The sequence below is a fragment of the Agrilus planipennis genome, unplaced genomic scaffold (assembly GCF_000699045.2).
Source record: "Agrilus planipennis isolate EAB-ADULT unplaced genomic scaffold, Apla_2.0 scaffold17, whole genome shotgun sequence".
NCBI lineage: Eukaryota > Metazoa > Arthropoda > Insecta > Coleoptera > Buprestidae > Agrilus > Agrilus planipennis.
In genome coordinates this window covers 1,804,500-1,829,883 of record NW_020439021.1, presented here as the reverse complement: position 1 = coordinate 1,829,883, position 25,384 = coordinate 1,804,500, and the positions used below count along the sequence as shown (strand labels likewise).

Genomic DNA, 25,384 nt, shown 5'->3' with positions numbered 1-25,384 from the left:
AGAGATTTGCGGACAATGAAGAAGTAATCGAAGCTGTAAATGGTTATTTTGAGGAGCTTGACGAATCAGTCTATAGAGATGGCATTAATAGACTGGAACACCGCTATGAGAAATGTATCAGCCTTGGAGGAGATTATGTTGAGAAATAAAAAAAAAATATTTTTAAAAACCTTGTTTTTCTTGGTCAGGCCGGAAACTTATCAATCCACCCTCGTATGGTGCAACAAGCTCACTAAAAAGCCGAAGTGGAACAATTCAAAACATTATCTTTCGTTTTGCGCACACACGAAATGATCAAAAGTTGGCTGTATTTATCCCTATCCGTCATGACAGTTTCTAACTTTTTGATGATGTATTGCATTGAATGGTAGCAAGTGAACAGGATTGTATGTCAGAAGCTCGGCAATTTGCATATAAGCGAACAATCATTATAACTCGCGAACACGGTGCAGGCAGGTAGGTACCTGCAAATAATAAAGGATCCATTCAAAAAGGGACGCGTATTCAACGACGACGGAAAACATCTGTCTTTCGTAAGGATTTCGCTGCTTAATTTACCGCTGCGGTATTCATATAACGTCCCATTGAACTGTCACAATTTTCCACACACACACATATACTATGTGCACGTAAACGAGACTTTAACAGATTAGTTGCTAAAATTAATATATTATGTCACACTTCGTAAAATATGTGCCCGATTTCTGGGAACATTCAAAAAAGGGAAAACACTGTTACGTTATGAACATCGTAAATATTAATTATGAGGTTTCTATACCAACTTTTATTTATTTTTTTGTTTTCATGGAAGAGGGGAAATCTTCCAACCTATACCAATTGTCAAAAAATATATATACACCTTCTAAACAACAACTGCATATATACCTATCAAATAAACGCTCTATATAAAATAATTACTAACTAATTAAAATAATTATTAACTCTTTTAATACCCTCCTTCCTACTATGTCCTCTTTATTCCTGTTTCTGCTTCTACTACGTCTTTAACTATCTCTGAAGATTTTTATAGAACTCTTTGTTTTCCAACTTATTCCAATATGTTCTCATTTTTCACCTGACTTATCCACGATATTTTCATCATACACCATATCTCAAACGCTATTATATTTTTCTATTCCACTTAACTTGCGAACAGCCGCGTTTCACAAATAGGGGCTTATTAATGTACCTAGTTCGAATGTCCAGCAAATACCGCATTAAGTACATCATGCATCTCATGAAATTTTGATGGATGCAACCTCTGACGAAATCAAGAAAACCTACCGAAACAAAATGGAATGATAGTAAAATAATCTGCTTTTTTTTCATTTTCCGTCAATACTGCTGAGAGTTTGCAAGTGTGAGCTATTTCCCAGAAGGCTCACCACAGACCTGTGTTTTTTCGTGCCAGTGCAATTTTTACGACATGCTATATATTATATGTGAAAAGAGAGATAAACGATATAAGCCCAAACACGACAGGTATCCCCAACAGAGTACGAGTTTTTTGCGTAACCGTGGAAGCATCAGCTACTTGTAATAATGTAGTGTTGACGAGTGTCGCAAATTATCTCGCTATCCTTGAGTATTTTAACGAAACTATATAAGTTATAAAAAAACACATTGAATTTTTCATGAAGGCACTCATCCTGTTCTCTAGTTATTTATAAACAAGCAACAATTTTCATAAAAAAAAAAACTACTGAGTCTACATGAATCATTTAAAAGGCATAAATGTTACTACTGCCACTGTTGAACTACTATTAGCAACCATTAAAATTAAAAAGTACTTAAAGGTACTTAAAAGTTTACTTAACAAATCAGTAAATTTGAAACTTCTGAAGAAGTCACAAAGTAGCGAAACAAAATAAAATTGTTATAATTACAAGTACCTACTTTAATTTTTAGTTTTCAATGAATTTATTATTTTTTTGTTATACTAGGAATAAGTGATCAAGCCAGATAATTCAAAATGGAAAGAGCAATAGGGATATAAAACACTGGATAGCGCAGGGTGAAGTGAAGTGCAAGTCCAAAACATGAACATTGAGCACAAAAAAGATTAGAAGTGTTGGAAATGTGGTGTTAAAGGCGATTGACGAGGATACCGTGGATAAAGAAGGTTAGAAATCAGGATGTAATAAAAATAATTAGAGAACAGAAGCCACTAGGTAAGTCAATAAGAAATAGGTAAGAGATAGGTTGGCTACGACACCTTCTAATGCATTAGGGGTTGGTTAGAGACATATTAGAAGCATAAACAGGAGTTAAGAGGAGTAAATAATCCTGCTCAGAAATAATTAAGGATGTAAGATGTTCTAGTTTTAAGGAAATGGAAAGATTAGCCTAGAGGAAGTGCGTGTCCAACCAGTTTTAGGACTGACGACCTTAAGATGATGATAAGTAATGATAAGCAAAATGGACCATAAAAATCCAGACCAATTTACTCATGAACAATTTTAATGTCAATCTTCCAAAGTCAAATAACTGCAGTGTTCTAATCTCTTTCTTTTTTTTTGTCAAAAGGACCCAAAAAGAAGACCATCGATGGAATATAATATCAGACATTGTAACGTCTTTCAGACTTTAATACCGGTAAGAAATCAATTAATTACAGTTGCAATCCATTGCCTGTTTTCAGCTCATCCAATCTCGATCCTTTAGAAATCATACACGAGACTCTTATAAACGAATGAAACATAATTTCCTTCGGGCGCACACAACAGTGCTACACATATGTTCAAATATACATGCACAACAGCTAAATTGGTTTCCTTCCTTTCGTGCATTGTGTACGAAATCAGGGACTCTTCCACTTACCAATGTTGTCAACATGATATGAAACCATCCATAGTAGTCAGCTGCGTGTATTCTACCGTATCGATTACCACCTACTGAATGATTTCCACGGTCATACAAGAACCATCGCACCGAGAAATTACTTAAACTAAATCAACAAGGAAGTACCTACTACAAATGTAAGTATACCTTCCGTATTTTTTATAATAACTAATATCAAGTTGTGTTTTCTATTGGATATGATTCCTAGATTGAGATCGTCGAGTTTAGAATGATATAGATTTTCCCGTTTCTACCGAAATACAATGAACTGGTTCAACATAATCTAGGGTTCCGCAGCACGAAATGAAAAAAAAAGGAACCCTTACACGATAACCCTGTTGACCACCTTTCTTTACATCCGAGGAATGGCAGGAGGTACCAAATTCAAAATTAATTCCAAATAATACTGAAGTTTGCAGTCTTATAGTCTTGTAAAAAACTTCAGTTTCCAACTCAATGCAATGAAAAGACAGAGTTTCCGCTGATCTAGGATTTTAAAATTTAGCAAGAGAGGTCTCATAACACACAAGTAAATAAAAATCGGAAAATCATGAATTTAAATATAATTCTATGTGGATTTTTGTTATACGACAAACTCAATTTGGAGGTTTCTTTGATAAACCGTACAACAAGAAGTGTTCTGTGGAAGTTGTTTAATTTCTGATACCGAGTAATTCCACAAAATTCTTACAGCTAATTTTTTAGCATGCTGTAGATAACGATCCAGATCTTACAGGACGCCAGTTCTACTTGTACAATATTAGGCCTCTCGCTGGACAAGCAGTAATATGATAATGATAAAGGCATAATGTGAGACCATATACAAAATTTCGCCTACATATTTGGAATGGTTAACCTGTTACCACTTTAATCCATCATTTTATTTTCGTTAATATCTTTTTTCCCATTCTAATTTTTAACTGTTTCATATTCTCGTTTTTGAAATATACCTAACTTTGAACAACAGTTACAAATGAACAACAACATTAGTAAGAGGACAAATAAAATAACACTGATATAGATTGCAAGAGCAGAAGCGAGTCGTCCGAGGTTGTGATCATCGAACGATGTAATCGCCTTTGCATGACGAGAGGGACGATAATGATTGCGGGCACGAGGAGCACACAGGAAGGACTAGAAACGTCGTAGTCATAGACGTTGTCGTATCTTTGGAACGGTGACGCTCCAACGATCGCGAACAAAGAGAATCGGAGGTGGCAGTGAAACGGTGTGTCGTGCACTTCCGTGGCCATTTCTTCGTCCAACTTTTTGCGTCACAGGATAAAACGAACTAAAGAGGAGCAAGCACCACCACTCACCATCACCACTAGAGTATATTATTACATGGCTCTTACGAGGAAAGGAGATGATGATGATGGTGCCATCCTTAAAAACCCGTTAAGTTTCCCTACTCGTACACATCTACGACTCCAGAAAGACAAACTCAATTTACTGGAACGGTATATCGGATAGAAAAATCCGAAAACAGACGACTACGATAAAAGCTACCTCGCTCCTTACAACTGACTGTTTAACGTCTTCAGTTTACGAAATTCCTGAGATTTCTTTGCTACCGATTTTCACATGAACGACTACTACCTACATTTTAGATTAGACAATTTATACATTTCCCTTTAGGTAAGAAAAGTTTTCATGAAAATGAATGTAGAAGCGACAGAGAACGTACCCATTTAGATTACACGATTTTTGTAGTTTTCGAGTTGTGATTTAGTTTACATTTTTGTTTATCGGGGTCACAATTGAATCCCCTTGGTTTAGTGACCGGTGTTAGTTTATAAATCTGACAATGCATGGGCTTGACGGTTAAATATTATAAGAGGAATTAAGTTTATTTAGATTAGGAACATTATATCTAACACATTATTAACCTGAACTGCAGACAAATTTTTATCTAATGTCTACTTGTTATCTAGCCACATAAATTATAGTAGGCAGCTAACATTGCCTTATCTGACACGTAATATTAATGTTCATAATCTAAACTAGTAATAAACTTAATATTAGAAAGAATAATAGGGGAACAAAGGACTGTATGGAGCGAGATAGGTTGGTAGGACACCTTTTCAGGTGTGAAGGTCTAGTCAGAGACGCATTAGAGGCAGAAACTGGAGTTAGGAGGAGTAGAGGTAGACTTACATTCACTGAAACTTTCAAGATTGATCTAAAGCGTCCCTTATGTATTATATAATTTCTTTCCAGTCAAATTTTTGAGTTATCATACTTTATTCTGAATAGTATTTTCTAATAAACGTGCGTCAAAATTCATTTGTAACTACTTACTTTATTGTCACATATTTTCTACAGTGTAATAGGCTCGTTTGTATAAATAAATTCAATAAAATAAAATAGCAAATGTAATCGCTTCTTTCTTCAAAAATGTTTTATGAAACAAGTATACGTAGTATGCATTTCGAAGCTGATAAATGTGCAAATACTTTACTAATTTCTTTTCACGTGATTTGTCGGTTGAGCTGAAGCAAAGCAAGAGCATCCATCCTGTTCCAAAAATTTCCGCGCGCGCTTATATTTAGTTTCGTCGACGAATCGTTGCCTATATAAATAGACAATTTTTATTATTGGAGGCCACGGTGCTGCCAACGTACCTTATGCCTGAATATACATATAGGCGACATACGCAGTCTTCTATTCGAGACTACTAATACTAATCTTAAGTTTTCTATGATTCATTCCATATCTATTGACATAAACAGCTGAAATGCCTTTTACTCGTCAACAGCAAACAACTATCAACAGTGTATTTATTGAAAAACTGCAAATGGACAAGTAATTTGTGATTGTAAAAATTCATTTAATTATTATAAAGAACATTTTTTTAGATGTCCTGTCACTTAAAATCGCCATTAAAAAAAAAAAAAGAATGGGACGGAAATTGCGTGCGCAGTACACTGCAGCTCCTACGAACAAATAGCCACCAAGATCAAAGATTATATAGGAAAAACATTTTGAAATTAAAAACATCATCATTATTTTTTGAATGAATCTTGTTTGTCAATCTTAAGAATACTACCTTAAAAAGGTTATTTGTTTTATTCGTTAAGTCTAATAAAAAGAAAGCGAGTTTACTTTCTGATAAGAGTGAACACAGTTTGCTTAAGATTTTGCCTCGATAACACTAAAATTACCAGCACTATTGATTCTAAGTGATTTGTATAGAGTAAGCGACTATAAAAAATCGGTTGTTTGCCCCGTTTAGGAAATAAAACGAACGGCCATTTCACCTAAAAACAAAAAAAAGCAAAAAAAAAGGCCTTGAGTTGAACGAACTACATATGTCCCCTTAACAATACATTATTACATTGCTTAATAGTAAATTACAGTGCGGATGAGTGAAGTACAATGTTATGTAGTAAAAACAAATTGAATTTTTATCTTTGGACGCTCTACTGACGATGAGGCGGAGTTGGAGCTGCGTAACTGCTTAATCCGAGCACTGAAATTTCAGTTCCGGGAGTTTCGGGATTTTCGATAGGCATCCTAATCCTAATCCCTAATTTCTTTTTTTACGTTAGACTCACATCAAATTTACGATGTCCCGATAAACAACTTTACGCAAAATCACTTCTTCCAGTATATTTCTACTATATACCAGGGTTGTAAATGGCGTATAGGAGCTGCCCAGATGCTGAATTGAATCATTAAAAGTTATTAATATAATACTTTGTTTCTACATAGTAGCAGACTAAATGAATTTTTTGAGTTAAAATACAGAACGATCTCGATTCTCTAAATGAATGGGAATAGTCGTACGATAAGTAGATTTGCAGAAGGTTGATGGTCTCACGCATGGGCATCTTATTTACTAAATTTTTATCTTTTTTTAAACATTTTTAAGCTGTAACTAGTAAAGCTTCCAGAATTCTGGGGTTTATCTACCGCAATACTACTTCGATTCGCCACTTGTTTGTTACATTGGTTTTCCCGATCCATTTCATCAATTTTATTCTGGAGACTCCAGAAAATCTCCGGAAAAAGTCTAAATAATACTTCTGAGCTCTTACTTTCATCAAATGCCTTTAAAAAAGAAAACATCGGCAAATTGTACGGAATGACCTATACATTAGTGGATATATAAACGTATCCAACTAAAACTAAAAAGATTTATAAATTTGAAAAGCATTCGGCATCATTATTTAAAGTGATGTAGTAAAATGAAAAATTACTGCGGAGACATTAGTTACCCATACAAACTTCAACAGTAAGTTGTTGACCATTCGAATGTCACAGTTTCCGGAAATGTATCATTTTGAGGCGGTTCAAACTAAATAAACCCACAATGGTTTCTACCACGTGTGTCTTCTTTTTTCAAATGATTTATCAATCGCGATGAAATGTATGTGTACTTATCTGTATAATTGATAATATGATATATTAGACAGCACTATTTAGTATTCTCTTACTTATTCTTATTTTTTTTAGTCAATTAATTTAAAATATGACAGTAGGAGCTTGTTTTCGGTGCTACCTACGAGAATGACTTATATTAGTATAAATTAATGTAGTATTGTCATCATCATCAGTCCTAGTCCTACTGGTTGGACACGTACCTACCTCCACTCTTTTCTATCCTGCGCTAAACTTCGCATTTCCCTAAAACTAGAACAGCCCACATCCTTAGCTATTTGCGAACAGTAATCTAATCTAGGTCTACCTCTACCCCTCCTAACTCCTGTTTCTGCCACTAATATGTCTCTGACTAGACCTTCATGCCTAAGAAGGTGTCCTACCAACCTATCTCGCCTATTTTTTATTGACTTCCATAGAATCCTCTGTTCTCTTATTCTTTCCAATACCTCTTCATTTCTAACCTTTTCTACCCACGATATCCTCATCATCCGCCAATAACACCACATTTCGAACGCTTGTAACCTTTTCTTTTCCGCCACGCCCACTGTCCATGTTTCGCACCCGTACAATGCCGCGCTCCAAACATACACCTTTAACAACCTTTTTCGAATTTGTAAATTAACCGTTCGCGAGCATAGCAGTGACTTCTTTTTATTAAAGGCGACACGACCCTTCGCTATCCTCTGCTTTATATCTCTACTACTCCTTCCATCCTGACTTATCTGACTTCCTAGGTATCTAAAATCAGCCACTTCTTCTAATACTTCGTCTCCTATGTTTATATTCTATTGTCATACAGGATTTTTTTTTGCTTTACAATAGCTACAAAATTATTGATATGTAAAGTAAACATAAAAATTTATGTACCTTGCGAACAACTTTAATTTGCCTTGCTGAAAAGGTTCATATGTAACACTACATTTAGAAACAGGAAAAGAAACTAAAGTAAAAGACTACAAGTTCTTCATCTTCACACCATTCTTTACAACATACGTTGTAAATGGTGTCGACAAAAACACACAATTGCTCCATGTGTAAACGAACTCGAGCATCTACACGCACGTTTACCCACTAAATTAAACAAGTCTTATGCGTTAATGAAGTAGGCCGTTACTCTATTAACTATTACAGTAACATAGCACGCTACCAAAGAGTCGACATTTCGAAAGCGTTTTAGCTTCGAAATATTATTTCTTTTCGGTAAAATACTTCGAAAAACCTTTAGAAGCTAATAAAAACTTATTAGAGATTCCTACCGTACCTCTTCTGCAAATCTTTAATGTAAAATTGCATGATACTACTACAGGAACAACACGTTTCCAGACACAACTACCTGAAGCTTTTAAACCGTTAATATTTTATTTTACCAATACCTAAAATATGCATTGAAGTCTAAAATCGTTGATATTCTTTTTTGAAATTATAAAATACAAATTTGTGAATGTAAAAAATTTACAACAAACCTTACTGTGAGAACACGTGTTTCGCTTACGTGGACCTTATCAATACGAGTCATGTCAATGAAACACCTAAGCGCTCAGTAAAGTTTGTTATGAATCTTGATAACTTAGGATGAGCTTCCCGTTTTTAATTTAAATGATTACCCCAGTCTTCTATTCAAATTACATACTTATTTTCAGTTAGGTATATTTTGCTCGTAAAAACATAATATGATATGTTTCATATGTCAAGCTAACTCCCACCCAAATATTAGTGAAATCGATCGAAATAGACAATTAAACATAATTTTGGATGTACTTATATTATAATTTAAGAAATTGATGACACAAATTTCATAAAAACCGTACGGATTGGTAAAGGCTTTCGTGGTGATTAGAGTTGCTTCCTAACGTTTCGCTAACACAATTGACTAGCTTCTTCAGAGGTCTTTGCATCTCCAATGCTGGATGTGAAGAAGCTGGCCACTCGTGCTAGCGAAATGTTAGGAAGGAACTCCAACCGACGAAAGCTCTTAGACCCGAATCTGAACAGGATCAATTCAGAGAATGTAATGCTGATAATATAAAAACGAATTAACAGAATCTATTAAAAACATTTAGAAAATAAAAAAAAGTGTTTGTATTTTTGATTTAATTAGTAGAATTTGAAAAAGAAAACGAAAATAGTGATACAAACAAAACCGGTAATACCATGAGTTAAAATAAAGGACTAAATAAAATTTCCTTTTATGTTGAATAAGCAGTTTTTTTCCCGTTCGCCTGGGACATAATAATTAGTGGGCGAATCTTCTTTTTCAGACGTCCTACAGACACAGTAGCATTAACACACACACACGCGAAGCGTAAACCACCGTTTTCCCAATCTTCGGTTGGGTCTTCTGCTCCGCTGATTATCGAATTTTATAAAGGAAAAACGTATATCTGGTCGCCGGAGAGCAGAGCCCACACGGATCGTCAGCTTTTCCACCACATGAACCCGGAGGGTCTTATACGACATACATACATATACTATTCGTGCGTATTAGTAAGCCCTTTGTTGCTTAAAGAAGCTCAAAAGCCTCCCAGACCGACGAAGAATCTCATTACCAAACTAAAATAAAGATTTCCGTTAACTCATAAGTTACTCTGAGCTATTGCACGGTCTGTCGACAGATTTGTAACGGTCTTTCGATACCATCGCTGACGGAACGAACCAAAACTTGCGGTCAATGAAACATGAAATTCGAAACTTAATAAAATAACTACCTGTCTTGTCTTTTAAACTATACTTAGAAGACGCGATTAACATCATTAAAAAGACAGTAAACTATAGGGATAGGTATACAGGAGCAAAAGATTCGTGTGTTTATATTTGCAGATGATATAGCAGTATTAGCATCTAGCAAGGAGGAATTAGAGATAGCTTTAAATAAAATGGATCCTGTATTAACAAACCGGTACTGTATGAAAATAAATAAAAGTAAAACAAAAATACTGGTACGCAAGGGAAGAAAAAGTAGGGAAAGAACGAATATAAAGATAGGAAACGAAAAATTAGAAGAACTGGCTGATTTTAGATATCTAGGAAGTTAGATAAGTCAGGACGGAAGAAGTAGTACGGATATAAAGCAGAGGATAGCGTAGGGCAGAGTCGCCTTCAATAAAACGAAGTCTCTTCTATGCTCGGCGCTGTACGGGTGCAAAACATGAACGATGAGCGCGGCAGAAAAGAAAAAGTTAGAAGCGTTCGAAATGTGATGTTTCAGGCGAATGATGAGGATATCGTGGATATAGAGACGGTAAGAAATGAAGAGGTATTAGAAATAATAATAGGTGAACATGGAGGTCAATATAAAATAGGCGAGATAGATTGGTAGGACAACTTCTAAGGCATGAAAGATCAGGCAGAAACAGGAGTTAAGAGGAATAGAGGTAGACCTACATTAGATTACTATTCGCAAATAGTTAAGGATGTGGGATGTTCTAGTTTCAGGGAAAAAGAGTAACTCAGAACATCAGCAAAGAGTGAAAATACGTGTCCAGCCAGGCTTCGTGATGATGACCTACAACTTTACCTTCGGTGTAATGTTTGTAATAATTGTACAATAATTTCATAAAATATTTTTGTGAAAATTTAGTCACACTAGATACTACTACTTGAACAGCGCCCAACTATAATTATATGATTGCATAAAACATTATCTTACTCATGTTACATTTGACAAGATTTTAACCCTTTGGTTGTAAGAAAATTATATTTTTACAACTTTTAAAATAAAATTAGTAGGTACCTTTATAAATCGTATACAATTTATGTAATTCACCAAACCCAATAAAATTTAAATTTATTAAACCATTATTGTAGAATTACAAAACTTATTTGATCCGATTATTTGGAACAGTTATTAATTTAAAAGTTTTGATGAAAAGTTACGAGTTTTAATGTAATTTTCTCATACCCGGAAGGTTAAATAAAACCCAATCCAATTTGATATTGCCGTACTTAGAAAAATGTATTCTATCCATTTCTGCCACAAAAATGTGAAATTCGATATTTTTTCGATGATTAGGTAAGAGAACGGGGTTCAAAATTTTCGAAAACAACCATATTTTATACTTAAACATTGAAGTGTTCTGTGATTCCAAATTGATGCAACTAATTTTACGTCGTAATTATAATCGCCTTTGTAGATGATCGAATGACCTTTATTATCACCGAAAATTGACCTCGAACTATGGTAATTTCAATTTTCAAATAAGTAAGTGTTTAATATTCTCTCTTCGTTTAGCCATTTCATTTCTTCAATGGGTACCTACAATAACTGTCTTCCACGTACCAATAATATGGATTACTTTTCGCAGTAACTGTTAAGTTATGCATACATACATACATACATACATAAACCACTTTAATTCATAGATAATCTTCGATTCATTAACTAATGTTAATGCAAATCTATAAACTCATGAATGAATTGAAAGTAAAATCGAAGCAGCAGCAGCGGCAGCACAAACCGACAACAGCAGCAACTATTACCGAGGTCATGCATAATAACAAACACAGTGCATATTAATGCTCGGCTAATTTAAATATGTTCTACCACACGTATAATGAAACACTTCCTCGAAATTTCCATAACGTATATAAATTCGAGATTGTTATCCATATCAATCTGTTTCATTTAATAAGTAATACACGTCGTCATATTAATTTATTTAACAACACTGTATGCTTGTCCAAGATGATGTTATACACACACTATGTTGCGTTCGCACGCCCACACACAATCGTTTAATAAAACCTTTTTTAAACGACTACAAAAAGCTTTCTGAAAGGTTTTATCGATTACGCAGTATTAAAAAAGGTGCAGACACAATACAACAGAAGTAGATATTTTTCAAAACGGTTATTCGCAATAATAAGAAAAGATAAAAAAATACTACAAAACAAAGGATATGTAATCGTAACCTACACAGCAGTTGTTTTATAGTAGAGATAGTTCAGAATTTCATGGACCTTGACCTTGGCTTTCGCAGTGAGAAATTTTTTTATTGGGATCCGTCAAATGGGAGGAGCCTAAAAACATGGCGCCGATTAGGGAAAATTTATCGTAGTTCCTATAGTGTACCGTGCAATTTGCGTTTTTAAATTACGATAAAATAATAAGTATTGACACAATATGTGATTGGGCTGACACAAAGCCTCGGAAAGGAAATTTCGTTGAAGGTGAGCGTGTTTTTAATACCAATCACATTATAATATTCTGAAATAACAAATTCCGTCAAGTTTACTGCCTACTTTTTCAAACTTCGGATTTAAAAAGTGATTCACGTTATATAATTGGTGAGGTGATTCTGGGTGATTTAAGCAATATCATATCAATGACTTGCACGTGCAAAGCCGATTTAAGAGAACGTTGCAAACACATTATTGCAACTTTGTTGTATTGCAGCAGGTAGGTTCTTAACCTCAAAATACTTATATCGTATCATTAGAATTGTGTTAAATCAATTACACAGGAATAAATAATTTCTCACTTTATAATTTTAGTATGATTCTAGTTTTAAATATTAAGGTTATGGCTGATGGTAAATACTTGCTGAAATATAATCATGTGCATTAAAATGACGTGAACAAATTTTTATTCCGGAATTCACTTCTTTGATACCTACTGCTTTCATCCAAGCTTCTATTAGTTTACTTTTTTCTCTAATTTTCCGAATATATTTTTTACATATATAAAACGGTTAGTTTTTATTGGAAAGTAGTTAATGTAGGTGAAGAGTGAAGATCTATGTCTGAAGTGCTATTGCAGCTTTTCACTGAACATATTAACTTTTTATTTGATTTAACTTTAGAAGAAAACTTCGTCGACTCCATCATCAAAAAAATTTTTACTTTTTTAACGTGTTTTATTATTTTAATAAACAATTTTACAATTTGCGTGCACAATTCCTTTGTAAATTTTTCCCTCATTCGAGTTATAAATTTTGCCACCAGATGATGTATGCCCATTTGACGGATCCCAATACCTCTTAACACATTACCCAACCCTGATTACAGTTTACCTGAAGCTCCATCCCTGATTGCATAATGAAACATATGCACAATCTGAATGCAATAAGTTCTGTTCATGAATACTAGACTACAGAAGGATGTCACACTTGCCTTGTTCGTTGTGCTTGGAAATGTGTCGTTTTGCGTCCGAAATGACGTCGCGGCGGACCTTTCGGGTGACGTTTATCGTCCTCAAGGATACTATTAATTAATAGGTCCTCCTAAACATGTGTCATCGATATTAACATATTCATCTTGTCGGTCATTTGCAGAACTGCTCACGTGGTACCGTCACGTGAACACTGAAATAGGAGTCTTACATCCTTGCAGTATAGTATGCATGGAGTTAGTCATTTCTCGTTCATGTGGAATGATCACGAGATTTTGAACTGGCTATAGGTACTACTTTTTCAAAGTTTTATTAACCGCTCATTTTCTTTCTCTACTTCAATTTGTAAATGTCGACGAAAAGGTCTGGATGACTATTATTAATACCATTACTAGATATCATGATTCTACATAAGTTTTTCCGATTTCTATTTCAAACGTGCACTCGTAATCGTAATTGTTGTTGATTAAATTGTTAAATTAATGGCTCGCAAACATAAGTTAGACAGAAACTTTAACCATAAATTGTATATAATATGGTCATTAGCTCATCATCATCATCATAAGTTCGTCTGGTTGGACACGCATACTTCCACTCCTTCATATCCTGAGCGAATCTTTGCATTTCCATATTACTAGAACATCCCACATCCTTAACTATTTGCGAACAGTAATCTAATCTACTCTCTTCACTCCTGTTTTTCTACCTCTAATATGTCTCTGACTAGACCTTCAAAGGTGACAAAAATTATCCCATATTGTTCAGACCAGGGTACATTTACCTGCCGTCTCCTTGAAACATTAAGTTGGAAATTCAAATATTCAAAATATTGTTGGTTTATACAAATATTATATGTAAGTGGTTTGGGTGTAATTTTAGGGTATCGACCTTACAGGTAACAATATCTTTAAGTTACTTTATCTTCAAGTATTTAAATAATATTAGAAACCAGTTGGTTAGCACCTTTACCCCTTCTTCTATCAGGGTGGAAATTGTGTTATAAATAGGCTGACACAACTCATAATAATAAAACAACAAAAAAGAAGAAAAATGAAGACAACAGACAACAATTAATAGCATGAGTGTATTAAAATCATCAAGTTCAGGGTGTTCCGTATATATATATACATTTGTAATAATAACTGTATATATTGTAAACAAATATTATTCGTGTTCTTTATCAGTGAGATAAATTATTTATTTGCACTTACAATCCTTCCTAAAAATTGGTGTGCTCCCTCATAGGAGAAAGAAGTGGCGCGGCAGCACAAAATAAAATAAAACACATACTATCGTCCCTAAATAAATTTCGAGCGTTTTCAAAATTGATGACAAAAGTATGAGTGCGATTGAGAGGTGGAAGAAAATTATGGAAGGGTTTATCAAGAATGAAGTCTCTGACATTTTTAATAAAAAAAAACTACTAAAATAACCAAATAAGGGGACAAGACGGAAAAAATAGATAAACAACCGTAACGACGTAGCACGCCGCATATTTAATAGTTAATGATTCGTCGGAACTGAATCGTTAATAGTCATTAAGGGCAGTTACAGCTCTGCACGTAACAACCATCACCTATATATTTCTGCAAGGAAAACGACAATAACGGCGCACTGAATGTAATTTTCACTGGCGTCATTCAATGGAAAGGCAATAAATCGAAAAGAATACAACATCATAATAATAAGCGGTAGAACGTCCTACATAAATGTATGATAGTAGTAAGAATATAAGGAAAAGCACCAATCATCTACAGTCTATTCAGAAAAATAGATAATACACCATTTTTTATGATATATCTATTATGTTACTAACAATAAGTGCAATTGAAGCGCAACGACCTCTAACTGAAATGATTGTATAATCAAAAAAAATTAAGTGGTTTAATAAATGTAAAAGTTATGATAAAATCAGTTCTGATTTTGTGTTTTTTATCATAACTTTTACAAGTGGATTGGCTCGACAAGAAATATCAAAATGTAGACAAACAAATTCGTTAAAGCTTGATGTTGATCTGTGGATCTTTAGTATTTTTTAAAATCTGTTCTGATTTTGTCTTTTTAACAAATACTAAAGATGGACAGGATCAACATCAAGCTTTAACGAATTTAAAATAATTCGAAGTGGTCTGTATACTGTCGAAACTGCCAGACGCGGATCGCGATTTCGATCTTTTTGGATCTCATCAGGGCGTCGCAGGCAGCTCCGACAGAACACAGACCAACCTTTACCTGCTGTCTTAACAGTGCGTTTTAGAAAATACTACGAATGGCGCAGTAAACGCCATCTGTAGCACGATGCTACATTTTAGGATTACGTATGGTTTAACGAATTTGTTTGTCTACATTTCGATATTTCTTATCGAGCCAATCCACTTATGTATATTCTGAGAAATTAACAAATACAACAAATTTAAGATTTTACTGACAATTGGTGGGAACTCCACTCCGCCAAATTTGAATTTCTATTGCAATATCTCGTTAAAATTTACTTATACTTTTTTTCCGAAGAAACAATAAATTGTAGTGTATTATCAATATACAAAATGAACCGTATACATAGATTCTGCAATAACAAATAGGGTTCCTTTTCAAGAAATCAAAGGGGTATCTCAAGGACTCGTCAGGATTCCTTTAGAAATCAGTAACCTTTGTAGAAGTCATTTTTCGATTTAGAACTTTCCTGATCAAATATTTATACGCCTCATTGCATTTAAAAATGAAATGGCAAATTATTTTTCTTTTTTCAATTCCCATAAAATAGCTGAGTACCCAAAGTTGTTTGAATAAACATTAGGTGTTTTTTGTATTTTCTAAAGCTTCCAGTAACCGCAGTTAATCTTTAGAAATTGATTTTGCTTGTAGTCTTTACAATAACCTGTACTTAATTGCAATTACTAATCAAAAAAACAAAAGGAGAGCATTCAAGATGCTGAGTGGCCAAGAGAAGATACGTCGGAATTTTAAAACGCGGTTTGAACTCTACAATTAGAATCTTCGAGTTTATTTAAGCCCTTAATTACCACGTTCAATATTCATTAAATCTTCGAACGATAAATCTGCATGAGTTTTAAAAAGTACAAAAATCTACTCTAAATTTTGCTGATTTGTAGTCGCATGTATATCTAGTGAAACCAACTCTATTATACAAACAGATTGCGAATTTTATTACTTTCTATTTGTAGAAAAATGTTCTTCTATTTTTGAATTTAATTTCATCAACTTCTCAAAAAATTATCAAATTATCCACCATTGGCTTTTGCACATATGTGCATATATGTTTACATCTGCTCACGGCCAGGGTCAACGTCATTATCGAGTTCCTTGGTTGATTTCCCATAACTTGTGTAAGAAAAGCTTTTCACGAAAAATCAATATTACAAAGTTACAGATATGTATTAGATATAATAGACTAACTTCGCCCTTCAAATGATGCGCGCTTGTCACTTAATACTTTACGTTGAGGCAGAAGTGGTAATGCTTTTATAGACATTTGAAAGAACCACTGTACAATATTAGATTCTTTCTCCGAAAGTACAATTTTTCCTGATTTGAGATACAAAAGCGCAGCATAACCTTCCAGATATGTATTACTAATACTGTCGACAAATTATATATAATTAATTATAAGGAAAGCATTGATAAAAATGGCTTTAATATAACGGACCAATCTTTTTATCACGTTCTTTGGATCTACTCCAACTCATAGGTATTTGAGAGAGAACATAGTTAGAAAGAATTGAGTTCAATGTGATAAAAACTTCGTACATTTTACCTACTTACTAAACGTAGCAGCGCAAGAAGCTCTTCTAAAACTTTTCCAATTTTTAAGCCATTTACATAAACGATCATTGTAATTTTACACCTTAGCAGAGAATCGACACGACACCGCGATATTTACTCCTTGATTTATAAACTGATCTTCAATTTGCATACAGTGCTAACTACGTAGCTAAACATAAATTTCGTTTCGTTTATCACGGGATTACGTTTAAATGCATATATGTAAACAAAAACTTATCAATATTAAGAGAACTCTCTGAGGTAAATGGAATTTAAAATGTTAAAAGTTACTATTTTATCTTCTTTGATAAGTTTCTTGGAATTTCGGAAATTCTTTTGTTAAAATTAGCTTTTATTCATGACACGTGTCTTCAACTGTATGAAAATTTGATGAGCTTTAGAGTTTAAAATTCTAAAGGTTAAACACGTGTGTGGTTAAAGGAGACGAGCAAAAGCAGATTTCATTTAAACAAAAATTAGAAACCAATACATATTATATTTAACAACTTTTCCCCATTTAGCATTGTCAAAGGCTTTCTCTTAGATCTACGAATCCTCCTATCTACTCAGTCATTCCATTTCCTATCGTTTTCTCTATTATTACCATGGCCCCACAGGTCTCTCTATTTCTTTTAAACCCAAATTAGTCTTCCCCTGATAAACAATTATTCCATCTTTAATTTCACGATTCTAGTTAAGATTTTTGACACAGGAACTTAAGCTAATTATTCTAAATTTCTCGCATCTATCTACGTCTCTTTTTTTGAATAATTACTACCATGTTTTGCTTATAGTCCTCCAGGATTATCCCAATATTACATAACATACGATCTCTAACCTATTAGCTTGCATGTTTCAATATTTTCGCCTGTACCCCAACCACACCTAATGCCTTAGTATTCTCTTAAGTTTTTTATCCGCCATTTTCTCATTTTCTATCAAAATGACTCCTGCCTCGTTCCTTAATTTGTTAGTACAGTACCTTACTTATCTAAAATCCCTGCTAATAATATTATAGATCTCATCAATTTTATCTGCATTAAACTTTTTGACGTGACAACGTCTTATAATTCGATGGAGCCGGCTGCTCGCACGAAAAAACATGACCCATGAGAGCGCGGAACGAGCGACAAAGAGGCACAATCGGCCTCCGCGTTCGGCAGCGTTCGACATCTGTCTCTTTCCTACTTGAGTGAACGATGCGTCCGCGTGGACAGCTGCTATACAATAATACATTTCCATTTACCTCCTTCTCTATATCCATACAAAATACCTATCAAAGAAATAAAATTAAAATTTTCTTTTGAAAAATAAAACCATTCCATCAGTATTTTCTTATGACGTTGTCACGTTCAACTATCGTCAGTAAACCGACTTTACAGACAACCGATTTTTTTTCTTCCTTTTTTACACTTCATATTAATGCAGTATGTGTTTCACTGTGCTCAATCGCCACTAGATATCGAGTTCTCATGAAATTACTGAAAACATTCTGCTTATTTAACCGCACTCCTGTAATTTCATTATCAATTAACTTTTCACGATTGTTTCATTCGAAACTGCAGTTTGAAATCGTGTTTTGTTCTCATTTTATCGGGAAAATTTCCGTCGTAATTAAAATTAAACTCAACTTATTAATTCCTCGTTCTCGAGTTTTACAAGTTATACGTGAGTATTACTCATTTGTTTATTTAACGAACATTCCACTGATTTGTTAGCCATTGTCTAATATTATCGGTTGTTTTATGGAGGTTTCTGCTAAGACTTTCTATTTACGCGCAAAATTTTCTCAGTACAATTCAACCATTCTATAGCACTCGAATAAAATATAACCACCGCGAAAAATAATACACAAATGCCACTACAAAGGCACCTGAAATATCACAGCAGTCGCACTCGTTGAATGTCAAGTCCCAAAACGAAACGTTATTTTAACGATTGTGATGTGCAAGAGATAGAAACGGCGCGGTGATTGAATGTAATTTACAGGGCATTAAAACCACTATAACTTGTAATTGCGCCATCCAAACTACAGCAATCACTGTTCAATTTTAACGCTTTACTTCTCGTACAACAAATCCGCGCAGTGCGCTTTAAAACAAGCACTTAATACTAATTAAAAGAGTATCTTGCTTGTTATATTTTTAAATAAAAAAGAAAGTTGTAGCTTCAACTATTTTATATTCATGGAGAACCAGGTTTTCGCGGCTTCGCTCGCGTTTATATCCTAAATACGTATTAAAGATAATCGACGATCATATAAAAGTAATTTTTCCATCCCTGAGGAACAGTGCGTTTTTTCTGGATAAGAGGTACCCTATATCCATTTCTGTACCCCAGAAAATATGTGTACAAAATTTCAGGATGATCGGTTAAGTAGTTAAGGCGTGAAATCGTAACAAACATACATGCTGGCCTGCTTTGGGTCTGAAGGCAGTCGTCGGGTGTTTCGGAGTTTAGCTAGCGAACATTTTCAGACGTCTTTGCTGGATGTGGATCGATCGATATATCGATAAGTATCGATAAATATCAATATAACGATAATTATCGATAACAATATTAGCAACTGATAACTGTCGATATACCGATAACTATCGATACCTGCTTCGATATATCGAAAACTGCCGATGTCTCCTTCGATATATCGAAAACTATCGGTATATAGGATTCAAAACTTCTAAGGGGTGTTTTGTTTCGTTCAAAACAGTTCAAGTAAAAAAGGAAAAAATTGCCGACAATTAAATGAGTAACATTCTATGTGTGATAAACAAGTACCATTGACTGTAGTACCTTAGAGGGAACAATAGAATTTTTTTTTATCTCCAAATGTAGGTATTAAATTTTGTCGCGCCCATTTGATGAAGAATAAATTGAAGAGCAGACAAGACAACATCTCTCCGACGCCAACGTTTCTCTAATTTATCCGTAGCCGAAACGAAATCTGACTTCTCCGGTTTGCGAACGAGCAGCGTGACGTATCGGACCAAGTTTCTAAACTCATTATTCATTTACCGTAACGCCGAAAAGTTTCGAAAACGAAGCAATCTTGAAACACGACAGTTTACGCGCTTGCTCGCGCGCGCTCAGTTTCATACCCCAATCCCAAACCTTTGCATGGTCGCAGATTTAAAAAAAAAAAAGGAAAACGTAATTAATCGTTTAATGCCTGCGCGTTTGATTAATGACTCGCCAAAGTAAAAAAAAAGTGAAACATGAGGGAGAAATTTTAAATATTAATTAGAAGCGAGTTCCCCGTAAACTCTGAAACGGTGTTAACGCTGTTCCGGAAAATGTTATCGAAAATGCCAAAACCGTCTACATACATTAACTAAATCGCTTATCGATTATGACAGCGTTACAAAAAATCCTGATAATAGTGATAAAATATTTTCATAAAACGCCAGCGTTATATGAATGAGATTTTAATTTGCTAAAGAATACTTTATACGAAGCAGCAAATGTACTTTTAATGAGCGATTATTTATTCTAGATCGATTACAACCCATCAAAAATAATTGAAAATTATCTGAATGTAAAAAAAACTAAGAAAACCCTGAACAGTTATTACTTGGAGTATGTATAGGTACATATACTGATAAAATTAAATGATACATCCCAAGTAAAGAAATATTGTAGTGCCTACTTATTATTTGAAATCCTCTTGGATGCTGATTTTTTTGAGAAAGTGCTAACAAATCTATTAGCAAGATATAATAAATAATACGGTATTAGTAATTCGCTCGCGATCAGATCCAATGCCAGAATCAATGCATCAATTGAAAAATAATTTCAAAATGAACTCACCTGGACTTGTCTGCCAACTCAGCCCCCCGATAAACATTTTTCTGAAAAAAAGACAAATATTGTAATTATTTCAAAAGGAATCATCAAAAACTTTATACATAATTGTCTTACTCTGCATACCAAAAAAATAAATGATCATTATCGAAATTTTTAGTTATCTATATTTTCTGATACCACAGCAATACTATGCACACTAAATTGCCTTTCATTACTCCGAAGAAACGTTATAATAAAGTAATGCTGTGTACTAAATTATTTAACCCTTTTTTTGCGGCGATTATGGAAAATTACCTATACAAGTACCTACCAACATTTTGTCAAGAAACACCACTAAAAATATCAGTACATGTTTATACAATATCTGCAGTTTATTTTATCAATAACTCATGTTAATCCGTACTTTCTCAAGATGAGGAGTAACTTAATAAAACCACATCATCATTATCATCATCATAAGGTTATCACTCCTAAGACTGATTGGATACGCACCTCCACTCCTTCCTATCCTGAGCTAATCTTCGCATTTCCCTAAAACTAGAACATCCCACATCCTTAACTATTTGCGAACAGTAATCTAATCTACGTCTACTTCTACATCTTTTCTTTTCCTCAGCGCCCACCGTCCATATTTCGCACCCGTACAGCGCCGTATTTCAAACATATACCTCAAACAATCTTTTTCGAATTTATAAATTAACCGTACGTGAGCATTCCTTTCACTAAAGACGACTCGACCCTGCGCTTTCCTCTGGTTTATATCCCTACTACTTTTTCCGTCCTGACTTATCTGACTTCCTATACACCTAAAATCAGGCACTTCTAATCTTTCGTTTCCTATCTTTATATTCGCTCTTTGCCTACTTTTTCTTCACTTGCCTCGTTTCTTATATTATTACTCCTGTACCCTACTTCTCTGAAATTCCTTTTAGTTATAAACTTCATCCGTTTTATCTACTTCTCTACACATTATATCAACCCACTGTTCCTTAGATGTTCTACACTTCCTAATTATTTCCCACTTTAATATTTTTTTGACCTTCTTCGCCTGTCTTGTTTTTTTTTTTTTGGTATTTCTGCCTCTCTTCTATTAATCCTGCAATCTCGTTTGTTATCAAGGGTTTTCTACGTACGTTCCATCGTCTTACCATCCATCATGGTCGATGGTAACTACAAAGTGCCGATGAGATCTAAAGAGTTCATAATCGTAGTCCATATTCAACAATGAACTTGAAATTAATTACACTATTTTGCCCTTGTCCGGCATTATTTTTGATGAATAGTGAAGTTTCAATAAACTTCTCCGACAAACGCATTTACTTTCTGTGGTTCTTTTCGAAATCTATTTAATGCCCGTAAAATAATGACCGCAATGAAAACACTTTCTGTATACTTATACATTTAGCACAAATAGATCCTTAATTCGCATAATATCTTTCATAAATTACACGGCGTCATGTATCGAATAATTACGCCATTTATCGCGTCTCTTGGGAATATAATCATGATTGATGACTCAAAACATTTGGAACGACGATAGACATCCGCCTATTTACTTTATCAGTGCATCTTTCATTCTTTAATCCTCTTATATTTACCACGATATCAGGGGTGTGATGTCATAAAAGTTCTCATTACGTAAAAGAGTAGATAAATTGCTATACTACTTGTATATATTCATCTAATTTTGTCGAAAATCAAACCTCAATGCGCCTTCCTTATCAGTTATTATCTAGACGTCGCAAAACATAATCTTATTATCATTAGGTTGAAGTTTGACTAGCTGCTCAAAATACAGAATTAGTGGATTTATACCATAACACCTAAAGGTATCTTAGATCTATCTGTATGTTATACAGGAGGTCATTATTTCGATATTAAATGTACTACTTTGAAACAAATGATAGTAATTGACATGATAATTGCTGAAAGTAAGATATCGGGATAATTTGAACATATCTTTTATTAACAATTAAAAATGTCTGGGATTAAAGCTATTTCTGAAAAAATAAGGAAATCATAACGCTTGCACGTTTGAGAGGAATATTTGTTGCACAAATCGTCGATAATATTTATTTACCAATTAATTCCACGTCATTATACATGAAAAATTTCCAAGCGCCTCTCCACCTGTCCTCAAATAGGGAAGAAATCACGGAGAATCTACCAGTCTACTTCACATGTATGCTCTTTTGTACATATAGGGTTGTTCATATTTAGGGTTCATGTCGGAGTGACGCCGAGACGTGCATTTTCTTCATATTGTTCGACGCATTCCCTGACACACCCTGAGGTGTATTCGACGATATTCTGTATCTAATTCTAGGCTTATCGTTTGTTTTCCTCGATTTTAGCAACCCTTGACCTATTTTTGAAAGCAAGAGCTGCCACAACATGGTAATACGGTATTATCACAATAAAAACGTGTAATATCCCGTTGATTTTCTTGAATTGTGGCCAAGTACACCCGGATTTCATGATATACGAACGTTGTCGGAAAATTATAAGATTGAGATAACCGGCAAATGTCACATAAACTTAAGGCGTTAATGTTTTAAATTTCGATATCAACACGTCGTCAACACTCCACATACATGGATACATTGTAGTACACATGTGTGTGTTCGTATACGTATAAATGTTTCTGATAAATGTGACCGTTGCTGTATAACATGTGCCAAAAAGTAAATCTTCGCTACTTGATATCATCCACAATGAAATATTTAAAGTAAGAGCAATTTTAAGTTCACTGTACTCATATTACATAAGAATTTTCCAACTGTAATTCAGATGGTTAAGTGCATTTATACACAAATAGGATAATGTAGTACTAGGAAATATTGTAAAGTGTGTTACAAATGTTTTAGCGAAAATGGGAAAACCTAAAGTTAGACATTTTAAGAAAATGAAGATGCAGTTGTCAAGAACTGGACCATGCATGAACAATTTTTGCATGACTGAATTCTCATTATTCAATCTCTATCGATAGGATGTTTTTTTAAACCTAGTTTAACTTTAGACATGAGTAAATACCACAAAAATTAAAATCTATTTTAATTGGAAAAATAAAAACCGAAAATTTATGGGTGTATCAGCTTTTATCTCACCGGACTATAATGCAGGCTATGGGTTAGGAATCGTGAATATGTGTGAGAAAGATGAAGTGGACAAAATAAAAGGCAAAAAAGAAATGAAAGAATATTATTACTGCACCAACATTTGCCTAAGTGATCCAAAGAAATCACAGAAAAACTTAGACCAGGGAGACGAACCTGGAATCGAACCGGAGGCTGTGTGCTCTCAAACTTTTCACGTAATAAGGAAATCCCATTGCATCTATGTTTCGCTTAGATTAGCATTCATGTTTTGAAAGAAATATTCATTGACAATAGTTCAGTTTTACGTGTAATTCTCCTTTTCTATTGAATGCTCTTTTCGGGCAGAAATGAAGTGCTTTTCCTGGATCGATTGATCTCGTACACTTGGAGAATACAAAGTCCGAAAGAGATTAATTTACTACGGATTAATAAAGCCCCATCGTTTCAGCGATAAGTATAGATATAGACATCAGAAAGAAAATATCAGAAATCGTTCTGGGGAGTTCTTCAACTGAGCAATCGCTAAATTAATTTCTACCGAAGGTAACTTTTTATCACGATACGAACTACCAAGGCTTAATAGATATCCATAGGGTGGACTTCTTGTAATCTCTTAAAAACAATAGGAAACAAAATTCAGGAAAATTGGCAATCTTCAGCTAGAAGTCTCTGAACGAGTATAAAAAATGTAATTTAATAAATCCAACATTTTTATTACTGTAAAAAACTAATGTAATTAATGAAAATTTCATTTTCTAACTCCTAAATTTGCAATTATTCTTTTTAAGGATAAGAAAATGATAGGATACACAGAAAACATGCTTAACGATGTTGTCCAACATTTTCAAATTAATGAACACAACTGTCTGAAAATCAATATAAATGTCGCCTTATCTAAGAAAACTATAATTAAAAACAGAATATTTTAAATGAGTATTAGACGGCGTAGCAGCCAATTATTTTTTTTATGTTTTAAACGAACTTCACTAAGAAAATCAATACATATCTCTAGACATCCTTAAGCTAATTAATTTTTAAATCAAAACGAAACGAAACTGAGTTTTATCCTGATATACATCTTTTAGATATGTAGCATTTCTCAATAATCTCTATCAACAAGAGTTTAAAAAAAACTTTGACTGACCAGTGAAATATAAATGAAGTGGTAGTATGTCGCAATCCAGTGGCGTGGCGGCTCTTAACGAAATAAAAGATTATTAATTATTTTTTGAAAGTTAATTTTAATCATGCGGTCTTTCAACGAAGGAAACTTGTTTAGAACCTTCTCGATGAAGCTAATAAATTTTCAATGCAAAGCATCGATCAACAAATAAAAACACACCAATTTGCCGAGTTGAATAAATCTTTA

The 25,384-nt window shown here is 33.9% G+C and overlaps 1 protein-coding gene across 3 annotated transcripts in view; it reads right to left on the bottom strand.

Moving 5' to 3' along the window:
• Positions 1-25,384, bottom strand: part of LOC108744325 (RNA-binding protein Musashi homolog Rbp6) — a 416,279-nt gene that overhangs the window by 381,933 nt on the left and 8,962 nt on the right. For all 3 annotated transcript variants that reach the window (XM_025976307.1, XM_025976305.1, XM_025976306.1), the window contains exon 2: positions 20,921-20,961. In XM_025976307.1, the coding sequence (XP_025832092.1) occupies positions 20,921-20,957 (37 nt within the window). In that variant the 5' untranslated portion in view covers positions 20,958-20,961. The remainder of the gene's footprint in view (positions 1-20,920; positions 20,962-25,384) is intronic.